At 47.9% G+C, this 19829-nt stretch overlaps 2 protein-coding genes across 3 annotated transcripts in view; one reads left to right on the top strand and one right to left on the bottom strand.

The window, feature by feature from the left end:
- Window positions 1–4397: 4397 nt before the first annotated feature.
- UTP18 (UTP18 small subunit processome component) lies at window positions 4398–6564 on the bottom strand. Its single transcript, XM_069605145.1, has one exon. It carries the CDS (start codon window positions 6466–6468, stop codon window positions 4909–4911), a length of 1560 nt encoding a protein of 519 aa, XP_069461246.1. The 5' UTR covers window positions 6469–6564; the 3' UTR covers window positions 4398–4908.
- A 529-nt stretch (window positions 6565–7093) lies between these two features.
- Window positions 7094–19829, top strand: part of EMC10 (ER membrane protein complex subunit 10) — a 282747-nt gene continuing 270011 nt past the window's right edge. The window contains exon 1 of one of the 2 annotated variants that reach the window (XM_069605137.1): window positions 7094–7275. In XM_069605137.1, coding sequence (XP_069461238.1) covers window positions 7168–7275 — 108 coding nt within the window. In that variant the 5' untranslated portion in view covers window positions 7094–7167. The remainder of the gene's footprint in view (window positions 7276–19829) is intronic. The other variant, XM_069605141.1, reaches the window with a different exon arrangement.

The raw sequence follows: 19829 nt of genomic DNA, 5'->3' as shown, positions 1-19829 counted from the left end.
CATGGAAGGGCAACATCTGTTAGCATGGAATGGATTAAAGGAGGCTTGGTCGAATGATGTCAACAGGGTCCTTTCTGATAAAGGTTGGAAAGAAGAGTAAGCATGACTATAGGGGAAGACATGCATTTGCATTTAATCTGGCAGAAAATTGTTGGAAGACTGCATTGGACACCAGTAAAACTTAAAATTGAAACTGAAATTAGATGAGTTATGCTGGAGCTGTGGTACTGATAGAGGTACTGTTTTGCATCTATTGTGGGAATAGGTGATTGATAGGGTTGATTCAATTTTTGGAATACATCTACCAAGATCTGCAGCAAATATAATCTTGCTCTCACATGAAGAAAGGTGTGTGCAAACTAGGAAACCCCATTTTTGGATTAACAGGGTTGTGATGATAGCGATTAAGTTGATCCTCAGGATTTGGAAAACTAGGAAGAAACCTAATATTGATGATTGGCTGATGGATTCCCTGGTTCTATCAAAATATGACAAGGTTTCATTGAAGAATAAAAAGGAAGAATACCTACTGTTATGGGGATCTTTCGATGCCCTTAATGATTGAAATTGTAGAGATTTAGGGCATTTCACTGCAGGCAGCCGACGCGAGGCGAGAAAGGCCATCCGGGCCCTGCACACCTCTATTGGTGGCAACTAGGCCCCCAGACCCCCGGCGCATCCCTCTCCCACCCCGCACCCTCTTCCTGGGTCCCGCTCCCCTCCCGCCTCCCATCCCGCCCATCCCCGCTCTGATTGGGCCGTGAGCCCTGGCTGAAAGGGTCTAGCGACCCTCCTCGCGCCGGCCCCTGCATTCACTGCAGGCAGCCGACGCGAGGTGAGAAAGGCCATCCGGGCCCTGCACACCTCTATTGGTGGCAACTAGGCCCCCAGCGCATCCCTCTCCCACCCCGCACCCTCTTCCTGGGTCCCGCTCCCCTCCCGCCTCCCATCCCGCCCATCCCCGCTCTGATTGGGCCGTGAGCCCTGGCTGAAAGGGTCTAGCGACCCTCCTCGCGCCGGCCCCTGCATTCACTGCAGGCAGCCGACGCGAGGTGAGAAAGGCTATCCGGGCCCTGCACACCTCTATGGGTGGCAACTAGGCCCCCAGACCCCCGGCGCATCCCTCTCCCACCGCGCACCCTCTTCCTGGGTCCCGCTCCCCTCCCGCCTCCCATCCCGCCCATCCCCGCTCTGATTGGGCCGTGAGCCCTGGCTGAAAGGGTCTAGCGACCCTCCTCGCGCCGGCCCCTGCATTCACTGCAGGCAGCCGACGCGAGGTGAGAAAGGCCATCCGGGCCCTGCACACCTCTATTGGTGGCAACTAGGCCCCCAGACCCCCGGCGCATCCCTCTCCCACCCCGCACCCTCTTCCTGGGTCCCGCTCCCCTCCCGCCTCCCATCCCCGCTCTGATTGGGCCGTGAGCCCTTCATCACTGGTCCTCCCAAGGCAGCCCTCTGCCCGGCAGCCCCAGCGGCTAAGGGCCCCATGGCCAAGGGCGGCTCCAACAGAGGCGGCTCCAGGAAGTGTCAGCAGGTGTCCGCAGGGGACGCCAAGGAAGCCAACAACCAACAGACACCACCAAAGCCGTGAGTGTGGTATGGGTAGGGGAGTAGAGCAATCACTCCACTCCAGAAAGCCCATGCCACTCTATCTTACTAGACGGAATTGTGAAAGTTAGCATGTCCACTCTAGAACTGTGAAAGTTAGCATGTCCACCCTAGAACTGTGAAAGTTAGCATGTCCACTCCTAGACGGAATTTGCGAAAGTTAGCATGTCCACTCTAGAACTGTGAAAGTTAGCATGTCCACTCTAGAAATGTGAAAGTTAGCATGTCCACCCTAGAACTGTGAAAGTTAGCATGCCCACTCCTAGACGGAATTTGCGAAAGTTAGCATGTCCACTCTAGAACTGTGAAAGTTAGCATGTCCACTCTAGAACTGTGAAAGTTAGCATGTCCACTCCTAGACGGAATTTGCGAAAGTTAGCATGTCCACTCTAGAACTGTGAAAGTTAACATGTCCACTCCTAGACGGAATTGTGAAAGTTAGCATGTCCACCCTAGAACTGTGTAAGTTAGCATGTCCACTCCTAGACGGAATTGTGAAAGTTAGCATGTCCACTCTAGAACTGCGAAAGTTAGCATGTCCACGCCTAGACGGAATTGTGAAAGTTAGCATGTCCACTCCTAGACGGAATTTGTGTAAGTTAGCATGTCCACTCCTAGACGGAATTGTGAAAGTTAGCATGTCCACTCCTAGACGGAATTGTGAAAGTTAGCATGTCCACTCCTAGACGGAACTGTGAAAGTTAGCATGCCCACTCCTAGACGGAATTGGGAAAGTTAGCATGCCCACTCCTAGACGGAATTGGGAAAGTTAGCATGCCCACTCTTAGATGGAATTGTGAAAGTTAGCATGTGAAAGTTGCATTTAGAAAGTGTGCCCTACAGCCTCTCCGTCAAGCTTAGAAATGTGCCCAATAGCCTCTCTGGTAAATTGAATTTAGATGTGTGCCCAAGATCCTCTGTGAAAGATGCATTTAGAAGTGAGCCCAATAGCCACTCTGTGAAAATTGCATTCAGTAGTGTGCCCAATAGACACTCTGGAAAGCTGCATTTAGAAATGTACCCAATAGACACTCTGGAATACTCCATTAGAAGTGTGCCCAATAACCTCGCTGTGAATTTAGTAGTGTTCCCAATAACCACTCTGTGAAAGTTGCTTTCAGAAGTGTGCCCAACAACCCCTCTGTGAATTTAGAGGTGTACCCATTAGCCGCAATGAGAGTTACATCTAGAGGTGTGCCCAATAGCCTCTCTGGTAAATTGAATTTAGAAAATTCCTAATAGCCTCGCTGGAAAACTGAATTCAGAAGTATCCCCAATAGCCTCGCAGGAAAATGAAGTTAATAGTGCGCCCAGTAGCCTCTCAGTGGAAAATTGAATTTAGATATGGGCCCAATATCCTCTGTGAAAGCGGCATTTAGAAATGTGCCCATTAGCCACGCTGTGAAAGCTGCATTTAGAAGTGCTACCAATAGCATCTGTGAAAATTGATTATAGAAGTGCATCCAATAAACACCCTGGAAAGTCTCAAGTAGAAGTTTGCCCAATAGCCTCTCTGGAAAATTGACCTTAGAAATGTAGCCCAGTAGACGCTCTGTGAAAATTTGCATTTAGAAGTGTACCCAATAGCCTCCGCGAATGTTACACTTAGAAGTGTGCCTAATAGCCTTGCTGATAAACTGAATTTAGAAATGTTCCCAATAGCCTCTGTATGGAAAATTGTACTTAGAAGTTCGCCCGGTAGCCTCTCTGGGAAAGTGATTTTAGAAGTTTGCACATTGAAAGAGCATATAACCATTCTTACCACACCCCACGCTTACTCTCTCCTTTACATCACCACTCAACTAGAACACAGAGATACTATGACACCATTCGGTATAACTGTTCCCATACGAACATCCACCGCTTACTCCACATCATTCTATGTAAACACTGCTGGTCTCACACCCCCAGCCAGGCGTTTTCCTCAGGCCTAACGCAGCCACATCCGTTCCGGATAAATCCTGCCAGAACGAACACATTCTCCTGATCTCTCAACCACCACACCTACCAATAAGAATCAGCTATTACATGTGTACCGCACGAGCTGCACACATATCCGGTGCACACACGCACCTTTTGACTCTCCCTACTGATCTGAACTTCGGTTCCCAAGGGCGTTCAACCTACCAGCGCCTTCAGACCATACCAATGGTATATAAAGGCGCTATATAAGTGCAAAATAACAACAACAAAGATTGAGGAAAACTGGTGAGGTATTAGTGTGAAGAGCTCGGTCTACTTAATTCTCCCCTCCTTCCTTATTCCCCCCCCCCCTTTTTCCCCCTCTCCTCTCTCCCCTTGCCCCGTGTTGTCTTTGTGTTACCTGGGTTTTCATGTTGTCTTGCTGATGTTTTATGTGTGTTAGGAAGAGCATTTGGTAGGGTTAGTTTTTTAGGTTTCACATAGTTTTGATTGCGTTATTGAATTATATTAAGTAGGATGTTCAAGACCCTCATATGTAAATACGTACTGTAACATTGTGTTGAATCTATGTGAAATTGATGTATTTTTTTGAAAACCTAATAAATAAAAAAAATAACGCAACATCACATCAAGTAGAAGGGTTTGGAAGGCAGGTCTAAGCACACGTGACTTCATGCTCTGGAACTCCATTCTTTTACACTAGGAACATGGCTCAAGAGAATGGTCAACCCAAAGACTATACTATATTACATCTGCACCCAATAACGCCCCACCTGCTTCCCAGAACCTTTTTCTTTCTGATCTAAGTGACGTGTTTGCCATAATCCCAGTAAATAACTGTGTGCACCATCTTGAACCGAGACAACTTATTGGTTATGTGCAGTATAGTATGGTTTATTTGCCCATCACAAAACAAGTATGGACCACGAAATGGATTTATAAAGGTGAGAAGAAATGGGAGACAAGGATGTCGCAATTAAAGGGTTACATTTTAAGGGTCGTTTTGACAAAGTGCACATTTCAACAATTTGACAAAAAGGGACTGTCTTTTTCTGCTGAGACCTGGACCAAGGTTTCCGTTCCTACAAATGTAAGGCAGCATTAAGTGAATAGATCATGGTGTCTCGCATGGACTGCTACATGTACCATGAAGTGTCTGAAGATTTCCTTGTGGCACAGCTCATAGTCTACAACTTCATACTTCTGCCAAGCAGTCTTTCTTCCTGCTGTGCCACAGAAAGAGACACGTTTTCATCATGTGTTGGTTGTAAAATACCATCCCGCGGATATAACGGGATGCTCATCCTGGCGCACCATTTCAGGGGGAGGAGGGTCGATGGTCCTGTTGGGGTAGGTGCGGCCAGTTCTACCCACAGGTTAAAAACTGGAGTAGTGTTTCAGACGGTAGAGAAGAGCATTACCCTTGTTGTTAGCGACGGCGAAGAAGCCACTTCCAGGCGAGAAGTCCATGCACTGGGCCAGATGGATGTTCTTCCGTCTGAATAGTGGAAAGTTAGGAAAGACCGTTAACGTGGGCACGTGCACCAGTCGCACTGCTTCGTCCATGGCGTTGGAAGCCATGGCCAAGATCTCACCGGTGGGGTTGAAGGCCAGTGTGGAGGCCGAGGTGGTCAAGTTCATGAGTGCTTTGAGTGGCCTGGGCTGGGAGTGGCGCAGGAAGTCCTCCTGGGAATAGAGATTCACCACCCCCGAGCTGGAGCCGCAGGCCAGGTGGCGCCCGTCCGCCGAGGCTGCCAGGCAGGTGGCACGCAAGCAACCCTCGTCGGCGAACCGGTGCAGGCAGCGTCGGCTACCCACATCCCAGACATACACACTGCCCTCCTCGTCACTGCAGGTCAGCCGGGAACTATCTGGGGAGAACACAGCCCCCACCACCCGGCCGTTCACCTTTATGCTGCCGATCAGCTCTTTGGTGCGCATGGAGAGCAGGTGCAGGTAGCCGGAGGCCCCGGGAAGCAGGAGCAGCTTGCCGTCCGGAGAGACCTCGAAGGCCCTTAACCAGCGCTCAGACAGCCCACGGGGCTGCCAGGGAGAGAGACCGCCGCCCATCATGTCGTACACGTAGATGTTGCGGCTACGCTCGCCGGTGGCCACCACCTGCCGCCCATCCGGGGTGAACCGCGCCCGAAACACCGGGAAGGCTTCCAGGTGCAGGCTCTGTATCAAGCCGCCCGCGCCGCCGTCCACCTGGAACAGGCCCAGGCTTCGGTCCAACCCAGCGGCCAACAGCACCGCAGCCGACGGGTGGAAGTGCACGCTGTTCAGGCGCACCGCGGACGGGCGCGCCTGGTTGGCTGGCGGGCAACTCTTGATGTGCAGTGGGCCCGGGGCCAGGGTGTAGGGGGCCCTCAGTAGCTGACCAGTGCCCATATCCAGGCCATCCTCGTCGGTCTCCCCGGCGGGTCCCTGCTCCGCCCAGGCCGGCGTGCCCCCCATAGCCTTGGTGAAAGAAGAGCAGAGCCGGGCTTGGAGCTGAGCCCGAGGCAAGGTGTGCTCTCCAGCGCCCCGCACCAGCTCTCGTCTAAATCGGTGCCGCAGGTCCACTGGGGCTGCGTCCGCTTCGTCTTCATCTTGCCAAGCGGGCTGCCTGCCACCGACAGTTCGACGGCGGGTCCGGTGTGGGGCACCCTCGTTGTCAGACTCCTCGCTTGCGTGGTCGCCCTCGTCGCTCACCGCAATATCGTCCTGTTCGGCCGAGTGGGACGCGGAGCCGCTCCGCAGAGCTCCTAGCACGTCCTCCGGGTCACCGAACACCGCCTGCTCCAGGCAGCGCTCAATCGCCCCGATCGGGCTCGGTCCTCTGCGCAGCTTTTTACGCCGAATTTTCACAGGAGCCTCTCCAGAGTCGCCCTGGCCGCTCCGCTTTTTCTTTACTGCCCCGGTGTCACCCATCGCAGCCACAGCTTTCTCCAGCATGATACACGTGCAATCATGCGCCAACTTCTCGGTCAGAACCTTCTGCGCGTTGCTGATGACGCAATAAAGACAAGCGTAGCTGCGCAAAAAAACCAATGGAACTCGATCTGCCCAATAGAAAGCTAAAACATACAAGCAAAGGTCGAATGACAGCTGCAAGCCGCCACAATAGACATGAAGGAAAGACTGAAACATTGTTCTGTGCCTGAATGTAGTTTAGTGGAAAGTAGTGGTCTTTACAGATGAAGCATAAGTACAAGAGGACTTGTTTTTCCACAGACACAGCCTGTGGTGCCTACGTTAGAGGGTGGTCTATTCTATTGACATCGATGATGGCTCCATATATGTAGTGTATCCATTAATCATAAAGATGTAATTCTCCTAAATATAATAATGCTGTGAAACAGTTGCTGCATTTTTTTAATCTCCAAAATGCATCTTAATAAAGATGTTCAATGGAGAAAAAAAAATCATGAAGATGTCAACGAGTCATTGGTCAGTAAAACAAAAAAACATAAATTAGTACAACGTTTTAAACCTTCCGATTTGTGTCGGAGCTCTTCGCCCTTGCACATATATTTCTGGGAATCCATTTAGTGGCAACTGTTCTTTTGCGTAGCGCGCCGCGTCGCTCTGTGGGCGGGGTTTATTTTAGTTCGTTTTTGACAAGGGTGGACCTTGCTTGCTGTCGTGGGTGCGATGGCGCCGGCGTTACTACAGTACGGCCTCCGGGTCCTGTCTTTGCTACTGTTCCTGACGCGACCGTACGAAGGGGAGGCTTTGGGTGGAACCTGCCGGGTACTCAGGGTGAGTCTTCTCTAAAACTTGACCGTTTGATCCAAGGGAAACTTTCATAAACCCCGCTCCTTCAATCCTGGTCGACAACGAACCGCTAGTATTGAAACAATTGCGCACCGCTGGTCTAAGCCTCCATCCCATCCTCTTCTAAAATTCTTCAGAAACAAGGGTTCTTTTGCTTCTTGTTTCTGAAGAATTTTAGAGTAGGAAGGGCTGGGTCTCAGTGTGGTCATGCCCAACCCAACTACAGAAACATATTTAGGGAATTATATCTACAGACAGGGCAGGATATTGCACAAGAGAGACCAATAAACACTGCACAGAAAGGCTACACAGAAATAATTGTACCTCTTTCAAACTTTAGCCTGACCAGTAATAAGCTGATGAAGCATTTTAGCAAAACCAGCTTCTAATGCATGGTAAAGGGTCCACAGTTCCTCAGCCATTACCTCCTCACTATTATGTAGGCCTCAGGTTATTTCGGCAAAAAAGAGCAGACCCATGCTTTAGCTAACAGAGCTGGCGTTAGCATCTCTTGTTAGTGCTGGCCTGCAGCTAGTGAAAATCATAGTGCAACATTGTAGAAAGGGTGTTCGACCTAGTGGATTTACAATTTGAGGTTATTTTTTGTATTGCTTTATGTGTTGGCACAGTATGGCATGCTCGTCAGAGTCACATGCACAAAACATTCCAGTGTGCTCTTGTATGGACATTGGGCACATCAGACAAAAACAGGTGTATGTGCTGTTGCATAAGGGAGCACCACATTGGTGCAATTAACCAACAGGGTAGTCAAATCATTGCTGCAAACGTATCACTGTATTGATTTGCCATGGACTACTGACTGCATGGTGACACACAATGAACTCTAATTTCGTTATCAAGGTGCCAAGTGACATTGAGTTGCCTTCTGGTGTGCACCGCTATGCAGTGATTGGCTTGTTTAGACAATTAAAAGACCTTTGATGCTGAGCAGATGCATTTAGTCCATATCCCAAAGCAGCCACTAGAATACTTAAGCAAGAAAATTAGAGTTAACCTTCCCAGGGGTCGCCATATGTAACTAAAAAGTAAAATATAAAAAAAGGTGTTTCAAATAAAGAGACGTAGAAATAAAGAAATCAGTTTAAAACGTTAATTCTCTTTGAAGAATGCATAGGTTTGGTCAGCTAACTGATACTTGTGCTGGCCTGGTGAATAAAATGCCCCATGTTCAGTTCTTAACACCGAAATGTTAAGCACGTACTGTGTAAAAACAATGGCTTGTTAAGTGAGCCAAATTTGTTAATTGCCCCAATTGAAAGGGTGTCAGCACAAAGAATGAACGGGGTGTGCGACTCGGAGCATCTCACATGCTGCATTTGGAATATGCATTCCTTTGTTTGCATATTCCAAACGCATCGCAGTCATCTACAAGTCGGCAGAGGGCAATCAGCCGCACATCTCAGAGGAGCGCTCACCTGCAAAGCAGGCTGTTTAATCTGGTGTCCGGTAAGCTCAGAAGCAGGTTTCTAGGTGGGCCCCTTTCTGCGCCTACCTGCTGAGCTTATTTAGATCTTTGCCACGGGCTGTCGCCCGCTCTGCCCAGGCTAAGAAACAAGGTTGGTGAAGAAAACGGCACCGCCTGGTAATTGTTTATTCGTAAAGCGCTTATACACACGTGAAGTGCTTCAAGGAGGGAAGGGAATGAGGGAAAACGGTAGTCATTTTTAGGCCTTTAAGTTTCCAAATAATCTAACTAGTATACTAGGCCAACGGCATTTCTACTAGTGCAAGTGCATGACAGAAGAGAAAGAAGGGGGGAGAAGCGAAGAGCAAACAATCAATAAGCTGCCGTGCGAAGCCTAACGATTTCCCAGATAGTACAAGTGCATGACAAGGAGTGTGGAAAGGAGAGGGGGTGGTGGGAACATACAGAACAATAAACTACTGTGCTAGGGCTCGTGACATTCATGTTGAATGATGATAGGTCATCATCAATAATGCGCCTATGCACAAGTGTTTCAGGGGCAACCAAGCTAGGGAGGGAAGACAAAGGGAGAGCAGGACAAACGGTCTTACTAAGGCTAGTTCATTGAAGGTCGTGCGAGTGCACAGACAGGAATTGTGAGGGAGGGAGAGCAAGTGCGCCCAGTCCATCAGGGGCCTGGGTTAAGTGCAGAAGAGGTTGTCTCTCACATGGACAGTATTCCGAGTGCAGAAGTGCGAGGCAGAGTGCAGAGGCTTGGAGGCAAGTGTAGGACTGGCAGGGGAGCCTGGGACCTGTGTGACTCTGGAGGTGCAGCAGGCAACCAGTCGGCAAACTGAGCAGAGTTTGGGAGGGAAGCAGGGGAGATGGAGAGAGAAAGAGAAAAGAAAAGGAAGGCCTTGAGGAGTTTCCGGAACTTGAGGAGATCCGGCTCAAGACAGAGAGAGGCAGGGAGGCTGTTGCAGGGGAGGCACCTGCAGCGGATAAAGTTCTACCCCCAAATCTCTGTTTGGAGAAACGGCTCACCCACAGAGAGTTGGAAGAGGCCGAGAAGAGGGCTCTAGAAGGGGAGTATTTAGGGAGAGAGCATTGTAGGTAGTGCATGCTCCGGCTCCAGAAGGGCTTGTGGACTATGCAGAGGGACTTGTACTTAATCCTTGCAGCCGCTGGGAGCCAGTGGAGAGATTTCAGCACAGGAGGGATGCAGTCCCGGAGCTTGAAGCCAAGGATAAGTCTTGCAGTTCTTTTCTGGATAAGTTGAAGAGGTCAGAGAGTAGAGGTAGGAAGATTGAGAAAGAGACTGTTGCAGTAGTCCAGTCTAGAGAGAACCAGGGCTCTGGAGATGGTGAGCCACTGGGGGAAAGTGAGAAAAGGTAGAATACCTCTGAGGAGGTGCAGCTGGTAGTAGGACTTTTTAGATATGTCCGAGATGTGAGAAGAGAAGGAGAGAGTGGAGTCGAAGATGCCCCCAGATTTTTTGCCTCTCTGGTGGGTGAAGGCGCAGGACCAAGGTTCAACTACAACACAATGATTCAGATTTTCCACACATACGTTAGACAGTCATAAATCTATTAAAGACACAGAGGCGATGTATTATGCTTGACTTTCAACTTTACTTCTCGAGCAGCATCATTAAACAATAACAGTAAACATCACAAATGTGAAAAAACAACACTTTCCATATTTGAGTCTTTGTAGTCCTTAATGTTATTGCTCCTTCCAAACATGTCACCTTTTTTTAACCAATAGTCTCTGTCCATCCCTATAAATCCTGTCCACCATCTTAATAACTACTCTTTTAAAACGACATTGTGTGGTTGTGTCCAATTGTGTACCTCTTTCTTTCGCTGGTCCTTTCAAACTGTAGCGCCCCAACCGGTAAACGCCGTTGAACTGTCCTTCTCTCAGATAATCATGAACCCGTAGGCTTGTTATCCATCATGGAACCTGCAACACAAGCATATTTCAGACATCCGGTCGCAGTAGGGGGGGTAATCGTCATACATATCATCCCAAATGCATAATCACTTTGCATCATGACATTGCATCACATTATATATTCATTAATTCGATTACTCAGGTGTGATAATCCTTCGCCACTGTGTCTTCAATAGAATTATGACTTTCTGTAACGTATGTGTGGAAAATCTGAATTCAATGTCAAGACCCGGAAGCTCAGATTATGCCTGTTCAAAGTTTACTTTGAATGCTTTGAAACACTTGTGTACGAGCACGATACAAATAAAATATCATATCATATCATTACTACCTCACTGTTGTCTGCCCATGACTTCAACATCCTTAGGACCTTATCTACTTCCCACATCTGGTCAAATTTCTTTCTTGGAGTTCTGATTAGTCTAACACCCCTCAGTAGCCAGCATATCAATGGGTGTTCTCCAACTGACAGCCCTTCTATCTCGGGGTGTCCCGCTGAAATTGCTGAGCAGGCTGTGTTCATAGTCTTATACGCTTTGCCCTGAGCTGCTAATTGTGCCAGAAAGTTGGCTATGTGTACCACGTCTGTTCCAGCGGGATGTACATTCCTTACCATGCACCAATTATGCCAGGTTGACCAAGCGAACCTGTATGCCTTCCTGGTCCTTGGTTCCCAGGATTCCTTTGATTATCTTCGGCCTCATCCGATAGTCCTGGCCTAGACCAGGATCCCCTGAAATTGCCCACGAAAGGTAACTGAGGTTGTCAGTCTTCACCATTGGATGGCCTCCCCCTGAGGGGTCCCTCACTATTACCTCTGTAAAGCTGTCAGATTGCCCGTGGGACATCGCTGGCAGATCTGGGAACCAAGCTTGTCCCCTCCAGTCTGGGGTGATAAGAATCATGGGTACTTGTCTCTGCATTCACGCTGTCGTTGCGAAGGGAGGGAAGGAGTATTCTGTTCTCAGACCCCACTGTTGTAGGAATGCATTTATCACTTCCGCCTCTGGGTCTGGTCTCCAACTGAAGAACCGAGCAATTTGTCTATTCAATCTAGACCCCAGTAGGTCTGTCCTGCATGGACCACATCTTGCCATTAATTTCTGGAGTACTCTCTCGTCCAGCTTCCAATCGCTGGCATCTCTGAGGAACCTGGAATTCCAGTCGGCTATTTCGCTCCGGCGACCCGGAAGGTATTCCGCTGTCACAGACACCTCCCTCGGTAGGCAAAGATGCCAAACTCTATCCCTAACAATGCTAGCATCTTGGACCTTATGCCTCGCAGTTCGTTTATATAACGAACTGTGGATACGTTGTCCATCTTGAGAAGAACACATCAACGTGCTCTCTCCTGCATCCAGCATTTCACTGCAAATGAACCCAATAGGAGTTCCAGACAGTTTATATGAAAGCCCAGTTCCTCCTCCTGACCATCTGCCCCCTGTCAACAGATCTCTGCATCTGGCTCCCCATCCCCACCTGCTGGCATCAGACTCTTATCACCAGGTCCGGGATGAGCCACACATGGCCCTTTCATTCCAAGCATGTGTTGTGGCCACCATTCCAGCTCCTCCTTTGCATCTTGTGTGAGGTGTATTTTTGCTCGTAAGATACGCCCCTCCTGAGATGTTGTATCTTTAATCTTTGGAGGGCTCTGTAGTGTAGCAGGTCTGGGGAAAATCGCCTGGATTGAGGATGCCAGGTGCCTTGCTAGTCTTGCTATCTCTCTTAATGACATCCTCTATTTCGCTAGAGTGTTCCTTATCTCTTTTTTTATGTTGTTTACCTTGTTCAAGGGGAGACTCGACTTCCCTTTCACTGTATCTATCCTGAAACCCAAAAACTCAATGTTCTGAAGAATAGATTTCTCCCAATTCACCAGGAACCCAGGTTGTAATAGGAGATCTATAGTGGTGTCTACCTGTTCCTTGATCAGCAATCTGTCCTGACATATTAGAGACATGTTGCCCAGATCAGTCTGTTACCTTGTTCCCTCAGGAAGGTTACCACCGGTTTCTTCACTTTCGTGATACACCACAGGGCTGATGCTAGCCCGAAGGGTAGGCATGTAAATTGCCGTATCTGACCCTTCCATCGGAATGTCAGAAATCTTCGTTGTTCTGGAGCAATGGGTATAGTCAGATATGCAACCTTGAGGTCTATTCTGACTAGCCAGTCCCTTTGCTGTAATATGTCCAAGGCATAAATTAGTTTTCAAAAATTGATTAGTTGATTTTGCTAATTAAAATGTTTTTGATTAGCAAGTGAACTAATTTGATTAACAATTTTGTACTAATATTGAATGTCACCAGAATTAGTTGTACCCCAAGATATAGAATTAGCAAGAATGCAGAAATGATTTCTATGTACCTCTGAAGTATAACATCAGTGCAATGTCTGTAAAATGTAAAGGTTCGCCGCTTGAATGGGCAAACGAAGCTCTAAAAACATTTTTCAGTTCAAGGATGTGTGGCTGGGTCATGCAGTCAGTGTTGCAGCACAGTTTTAGTGTGGGGCTGAACGCAAGCAAGTGGCTGGTATTGATTTCTCCCACCGAAACGGGCAGGAGAAAATTAATTCCCAGCACGGCCACCTGCACCAATAACACATCCTGCTTGCAGAAGGCCTTTGAATTCCATTAAAAAGATATTTTTAGAATAAAAAGTTGGGCTAGGCTTTGCTTACCTCTTAAGGCATGTTGCTAAGTCACAGTGGGAAGGTCCTCTCTGCCTAATCTTCCTCTACACTGCAGACTAATTCCTACATAATAGGCAAAAAGCAACTCATTACCTATCCTCAACAATGCACACTCACTCTGGTGGTGGGGGGGGGGCACTCGAGAATCGATAGCCGAACAAATGCCAACACCCAGCCCAGCAATCGGGGAAAGCGTTGGGGCCTTTCACCTTTATGCAAATGAGGAGGTTTGCATGTATTTTGCCCCAGAGCGCCAAGTTTCCTGCATAAAACTGCAGAATCAGTGGCTGCATCTGTAATGATTCTGAGTTTTATTTGTTTTTGTTGTGTTAAAATGCCATCTTCCACTAATGCCAGCTACCAAAAAGTAATTGGGGCTGCGGTGGACGATTTAGGGGCACAAAAAATAACCGTTCAAAAGACTAGATATGTAGGCATAGCCGCAAAAGCAGAGGATACATCGAGATTAACACCTTTTGCCATGCGCTTCTGAACAGAGGCATCGGGCTGCGAGATGGCAGACAAGATACGTGCAGTTGGATTCTGGTAAACATTTTAAAAACTTTGAAAGACTTTTATTGCAGGCTGTGTGTGAGAGAACAAGGGTGTGTGGGGTGAGTGAGAGTGAGAATGAACACTAAGAAACATGGGACAGGGAGCAAGGGAGAGTGGGGGGCTATATGCAAGATTAGAGCGCAGTTGTGAGTGAGAACTCGGGTGCAAGTACTGTGGGTGACTGCAATTGAGAGCTATCGTGCAAGAACGCATGAAAACTAGTTTTGAGTAAAAATGACAGCTAGAGAGAGTGAGAAGTAGCATTATTTGAAAACATAAGTGAGTGTGAGAGTAGTGTGCATGTTGAGAGGGCTAAGATGTGAGAGCTAGGATGCAAGAGTGAGAACTATGGTGTGAGAACGAGAGCTTTGGTTAAAGAGTGAGAACTATGGTGCTGCTCACATGCTCAGAATTGTCATTTCTCAGCAGGACTGCAACACTATACCATTGTGTTCTGTATGTTGAGTGCTTCTTCACCACCAATGTGGATTCATGGCTCTCTCCGAGTGTCTAAATAGTAGATCTGTCTACATTCAACTGGCAACAGGCATGTCCGACGCTGCCTGCTGTCCATAAACTGCCGCTCAGGATATTGGGAGCCGTGATGGGGCAAGGGATAGAAGGCTCGAGCCTGTCGGATAACAGAATCAGCAGGGCCTTAAAACCTGCTCACTTCTTCTGGAGGGGCCATGGGGCAAAATGAGCCTGATCCCACATACAGGGGTTTGTTACCCCTTTATCTCTCCCGAATGAAAGAATGAGCTCTCTCAGACACAGGTTATCACCCCTGCACACACATTGAATGAATATGGTAAGGATCTATAGATCGAGAAAACTGGAGTGACAATTCGGAGTGTTTTAACAGAGATCTAATTGTCTTCCCAGATGGGAGACTGACTCCATTAATATACATGGGGTCACTGAGATGACCAAGAGTGAAACTGTACATTAAGTTGTGAGATTACCAGCAACGGCAGATACTATGCTCCCAGGAGTCAGGTGCCCACTCAATATATCACACTGTTTATAGGTGTGAGACCCATCCTGAATGCTTGCCCAAAGAGCCTTCGCCAAGAGTTTCACACTGAAGAAGTGAGCATGTGAATCGGGGTCTGCAGCCCACACACACGCAGGGGATTCCCTTGCTCCCACTTGCGAGATTTGCACCAAATTAGTGAGATTGTGCTCCAAGGTAGGAGGCACACGCACAGTCTTTGCTCTCATGTTTGACACACTCACAGGATGGGACGGCATTTCGTTCACCCATCCTAGTTGTGTTGCTCTGCCTTTTGAGGGCTACTACAACCTGGGTGATTTATAGAGGGGTGGAGAAGGGGCGTTGATGGCCTACTGAAATGCAACTCGAAGGCTTAAATCTCTTTCTTACTTGACTTTAGTATATGCAGTACATACTAGTCAATTTTTACCACTGTTCTGCGTTGTGTGCACCTCCACACCCCCCCACTCGCCGTTGCTCCAAGTTGGCAACTACTGTATTTGGGCCCCCCCGGGAAATTAATAAATCGGCTCCCCTGGTGCTGGGTGTTAGAGCTGGTCTCTAACATCCAGCACCCGCTGTAATAACGCAGCCTGCTGCTCGTAGAAGGCCTCTTCTATGAGCAGAAGGCTATGTTATTATGGTGGATGCTGGGTGTTAGGGCTGGTCTCTAACATCCAGCATCCGCCGTAATAACCCAGCATGCGGCTCATAGGCCTCTTCGATGAGCCACATGCTGCGTTATTACGGCGAGTACTGGGTGTTAGAGAGCGGCTGCTCTCTAACATCCAGCACCCGCCACAATAACGCAGCCTGCTGCTCGTAGAAGGACTTCTACGAGCAGCAGGCTGCGTTATTATGGCAGGTGCTGGGTGTGAGCAAGTGGCTGAGAATAATATTTCTCCCACCCGAAAGGGCGGGAGAAATATTATCATCCGACACTTGCACCCAGCACCCACGACATTTGCATGAAAAGCGGGGCCCGGCTCCCCCACCGAAACCTCCCCTAGCAAGTCCTTCGGCCTCCTTACCTCAAAGTTAAGCCAGAGTGTGAGAGGGGGGCTGAGAACCTCCTCTCACCACGTGATGACGCCGTATCCGGGCTGGGCTGACAAAACATTGATACAGTGCACAGCAGGCAGAACTTTTAAAGGCACGAACTTTATTATTATTATTTTTTCTGCTGTGGAAATCATATCGCAGTTGGTGCGACACGATTCCTAAATCCTAAAATAAACCGCAAAACATCATTATTATATCGCAAATTGCGATGCGATACCGCTTATTTTATGCCTTGATGTCTCCCAGGAGGTGTATACCCTCCATCTTGGAGTGCCTTTAAACCACAAAACTGTTTAGTTCCCTTCACTTTATAATCGGTCTTAGTTTGTGACAACCTTTTACCAAAACATGTTGCTTATGAAACTCCCTGCTGTGTTTGGCGCTAGCGTTATGGCTGCCTTCAGAGCTAACCCTCTTATTTCTGTATCTAATAAAGCTTTGTCCACTGCGCTCTGTACTAGCGCGTTTGGCGAACTCTCTTCTATTGGTATGGTGTGCCAATCTATATGGAACCCTCAAATTGTGTCTATAATCCAGGCATCTGTTGAAATGAGCTGCCATTTTTCTACATATTGTGCCACTCTCCCGCCTTCTGTGGGAGTCTGTGTGTTCAACGCTTGCGCCTTAATCTTTCCTCTCACCTGTGTTAACGTGTTGTTGGCTCTCTGCACGTCTCCAACCTTTCCCTATTCCTCCCGAAGGGGAAAACAGGTTGGACTTTCTCTCATCTTGTTTCCATTGGTATCTGTCATTATAGGACCTATTGAATGAGTAGCTGCTGGCAGAGTGGCCCCTGCCTCTTCTATCCCGGCCAAAAACCTGTTTGCCGAACACTCTCTTCAAGGATGCTTGAGCTTTAACGATTGCCGCATAGGAATTTGCAAATTTTGTCAACTCATTTATGAAAGCTTCGCCAAAAAATGTCCCTTTGACTGAAGCAGCAGCTTCCGATGTGGCCAGCTCGCTAAATTTCTAGTTGATCTTTACTATGATCACACTCCTGCTCTCTGCCATAATCTCACTTTTAGCATTGCCCAGTAAACATGTCGCTCTCTGGGCCCATCCATACAGAATTGTCCGGTCCATGGCCTCTTTCTTTTCCTTTTCCTCCTCTGCCATTTCCATAATTTTTGTTACCAGACCAATCACGCCCAGCATCTTCTCCTGGCATGAACGCCAGGACCTGTCCAAACCTTCCTTAATGTCTGCAGTCATCTATGTCCATGATCTCTGCTATCCCCTCGGGTATGTGTGGACTTGGACATTCTGCCTTTAACTTATTCCTAGCTTCTTTTGCCAATGGTGTCCTGAGCGGCTTCTTTATGTAAGCCGATTATTCTTGCGGACGGTTACCATTCTGAGGAACGTGGATGGATCAAGGCGCCTCGGTCGAAATAGCCCCCAGCCTCCTCCACCTTGTCCTGTACCATCTTTTTCTTGGAAGCTCTTTTACGTTCCTCTTCATCAGAGGATATTATCTCTACTTCTTCATCCCTTTCGTACTCCTCTGCACTTTCAGAGATTTCATCTTGCCATCTGCGCTCCTTTGTTTTGGAGCTCACTGCTTTCCTCATGTCCGTACCTTTTTTGTGGTGTGCCTGGGGGGTCTTGGACTCTCTGACCTTGCAGGCTTTCTTTCCTCCCCCTTTCTCTCTCCCCTGTCCACTCCCTCCTCTGCGTTCCTCCATACCTCTGGAGAACTTCAACCAGTCTTCCATGATAGTTAACTGTTGGGATCCATGATCCAGACTGGCTCTCAGAGCCTGATTTAACACCTGCCCCATACTGGGATGGATTATTTTTTGGCTCACCTGAGCTCTTCCTTCCTCGCTGGAGCTGGGCATCTTCTTATCACTGACTGGGAGGTTTGCCACTAGTATTACAAAACGGGGTCTCTTGGGCCTGCACCCGTCCAAATGATATTTATCTGATGGGTCAGAGCAATTCAAAATTCTGTGGTTAGCCTGTGCCACGTACACTTTTGTCATGTACTGAGCCCTTCTATTCTTGTGGTATTATCTCCCTTTCGTGCATTTAGGTGGCAGTGCAAACCACTGTGTCGAGTGCGATTTGTTTGTCAGCAGTTGATCCTGACATGAACGTGTTCTACGTTCTAAATCAATTAGCGTTAAATACGCCTGTTGCCACTTTCACACGTTGCGGTACTACTCTAATGGTCACAGAATATTATCGCGAGCGCCGTAACTATAATTGGACCCATTGCGCTCCGGTCACTTCTGTGACCGCAGTACCCCCTTCAGCTAAAGTAATGTCTTGCGGCCGCTGGTACCTTTTTTGAGTCCCGTCGCAAACTGCTTCCATTATAAAATAAAAGTCTATAAAAGCTTGACTAGTCTTGCAGATATGCTATGCCAACTTCTAGTCTACACTGCGCTCACGTGGAAAGACAAATATACATTCAAAACATGTTATCTTTGTCAGAATGATAAAAACGTTAAAATCACTTAACTGGTTACTCAAGCAGCAAAGAAAGAGGAGTTGTTGAGATGGTGGATGGGCTTTATAGGGATGGACAGAGACTATTGGGTTAAAAAAGGTCACATGTTTGGAAGGACTAATAACATATTAAGGAATACAAGGACTCAAAACATGGAGATTCTAGTTTTTTCATGTTTGTGATATTTACTGGTATTGTTTAATGATGCTGCTCGAGAAGTAAAGTTGAAAGTCGAGCATAATCCGAGCCTCTGGGTCTTGACATAGAATTGGCTGAATGCTTCCAATCCTTATGATTGGCCTGAAGCTGAATAGCAGGTTAGGCTTCCAATAATGAGGCACAAGGAGCCAATCGTTTTGCAGCTCATTTGAGGAAGTGCAAGCCCTGTGCAGTCTGTAGCCTGTTAAATTAAACGTTGCTTTGAGATCTTCACCTGCTCCAAAGCTCCTTTGCCGTCACCATCTTAGTGCCCAGCCTGGCATCACAACCTCCTTCTGCCGAATCTTGGAGTTCCTGCTACAGTAAAGATACGTTTGCGTTCACTCTTTTACAGTATTTGTTAAATCTGCATTCTGCATATTATTTTACTCGATTACAGTCGTGTTTGGCATTCACACGTTTCGTTTGTTTAACGGGGTGAGGTGCCTGCTGGGGAGCGGGTTTGGGACTGGGGTGGAGGTGCCCGCTAGTTAGGGGGGAGCGGTTTGGTGACAGGGACGGAGGTGCCTGCTGGGGCGAGGGAGCTGATGGCTGTACTTGTTTCAAATATAGCAGGATGGCGATGGAAGTCTTTCCTAAAACTCGCTGGTTTTAACCATTTTTGTGTTAAATAAATGCTGCAAAGTGTTAAAAATAGCTAGTTTCAGGAGACTTCCATTGCTTCCTCCCGAAATTACAGTTGAAATACAAGTGCAAGCATCAGTTCCCTTCTCTGCATACCACAGAACACGTTTGCTCTCGGAAAGAAAAATGCCATTAAAGTGCAATAGCATTTCTTCTCTCGGATTGCATTTGTTTTATCAGGCATCCGGCAGAGGCGGCTTAGATGTGCACTTGTTTTAATTAAAATGTGGTGGAAATGCGATTGAAGCCTTTCATAAAACTAGGTTAAAAAAACGTGCACAAGAAAAAAATGCAAATCCTCCTTGCTGAGCTCATTACATGCTTGCCATAAAGCTTTACCTAGCTCCACCCCTTGGGACACACCCACATCACTCTGACCATGCTCCTCCCTCAAAAGGTGGCAGGGAAAGAGTTCCCCGAGTAAATATTGTCGATTTCCAGCACTGCATATCTCTCAACTCGCACGCTTTTGGTGGGTGTCAACCACCAGGGAAACTATTCATGCACCCACCAAGCTCCTCATCTATCCATTAACTTCGATCAAC

The sequence above is a fragment of the Ambystoma mexicanum genome, chromosome 1p (assembly GCF_040938575.1).
Source record: "Ambystoma mexicanum isolate Mex_15411 chromosome 1p, UKY_AmexF1_1, whole genome shotgun sequence".
In the NCBI taxonomy this organism is placed as follows: Eukaryota; Metazoa; Chordata; class Amphibia; order Caudata; family Ambystomatidae; genus Ambystoma; species Ambystoma mexicanum.
Note: the sequence above shows the minus strand (reverse complement) of the source record. Positions and strands in the feature narration are given on the sequence as shown.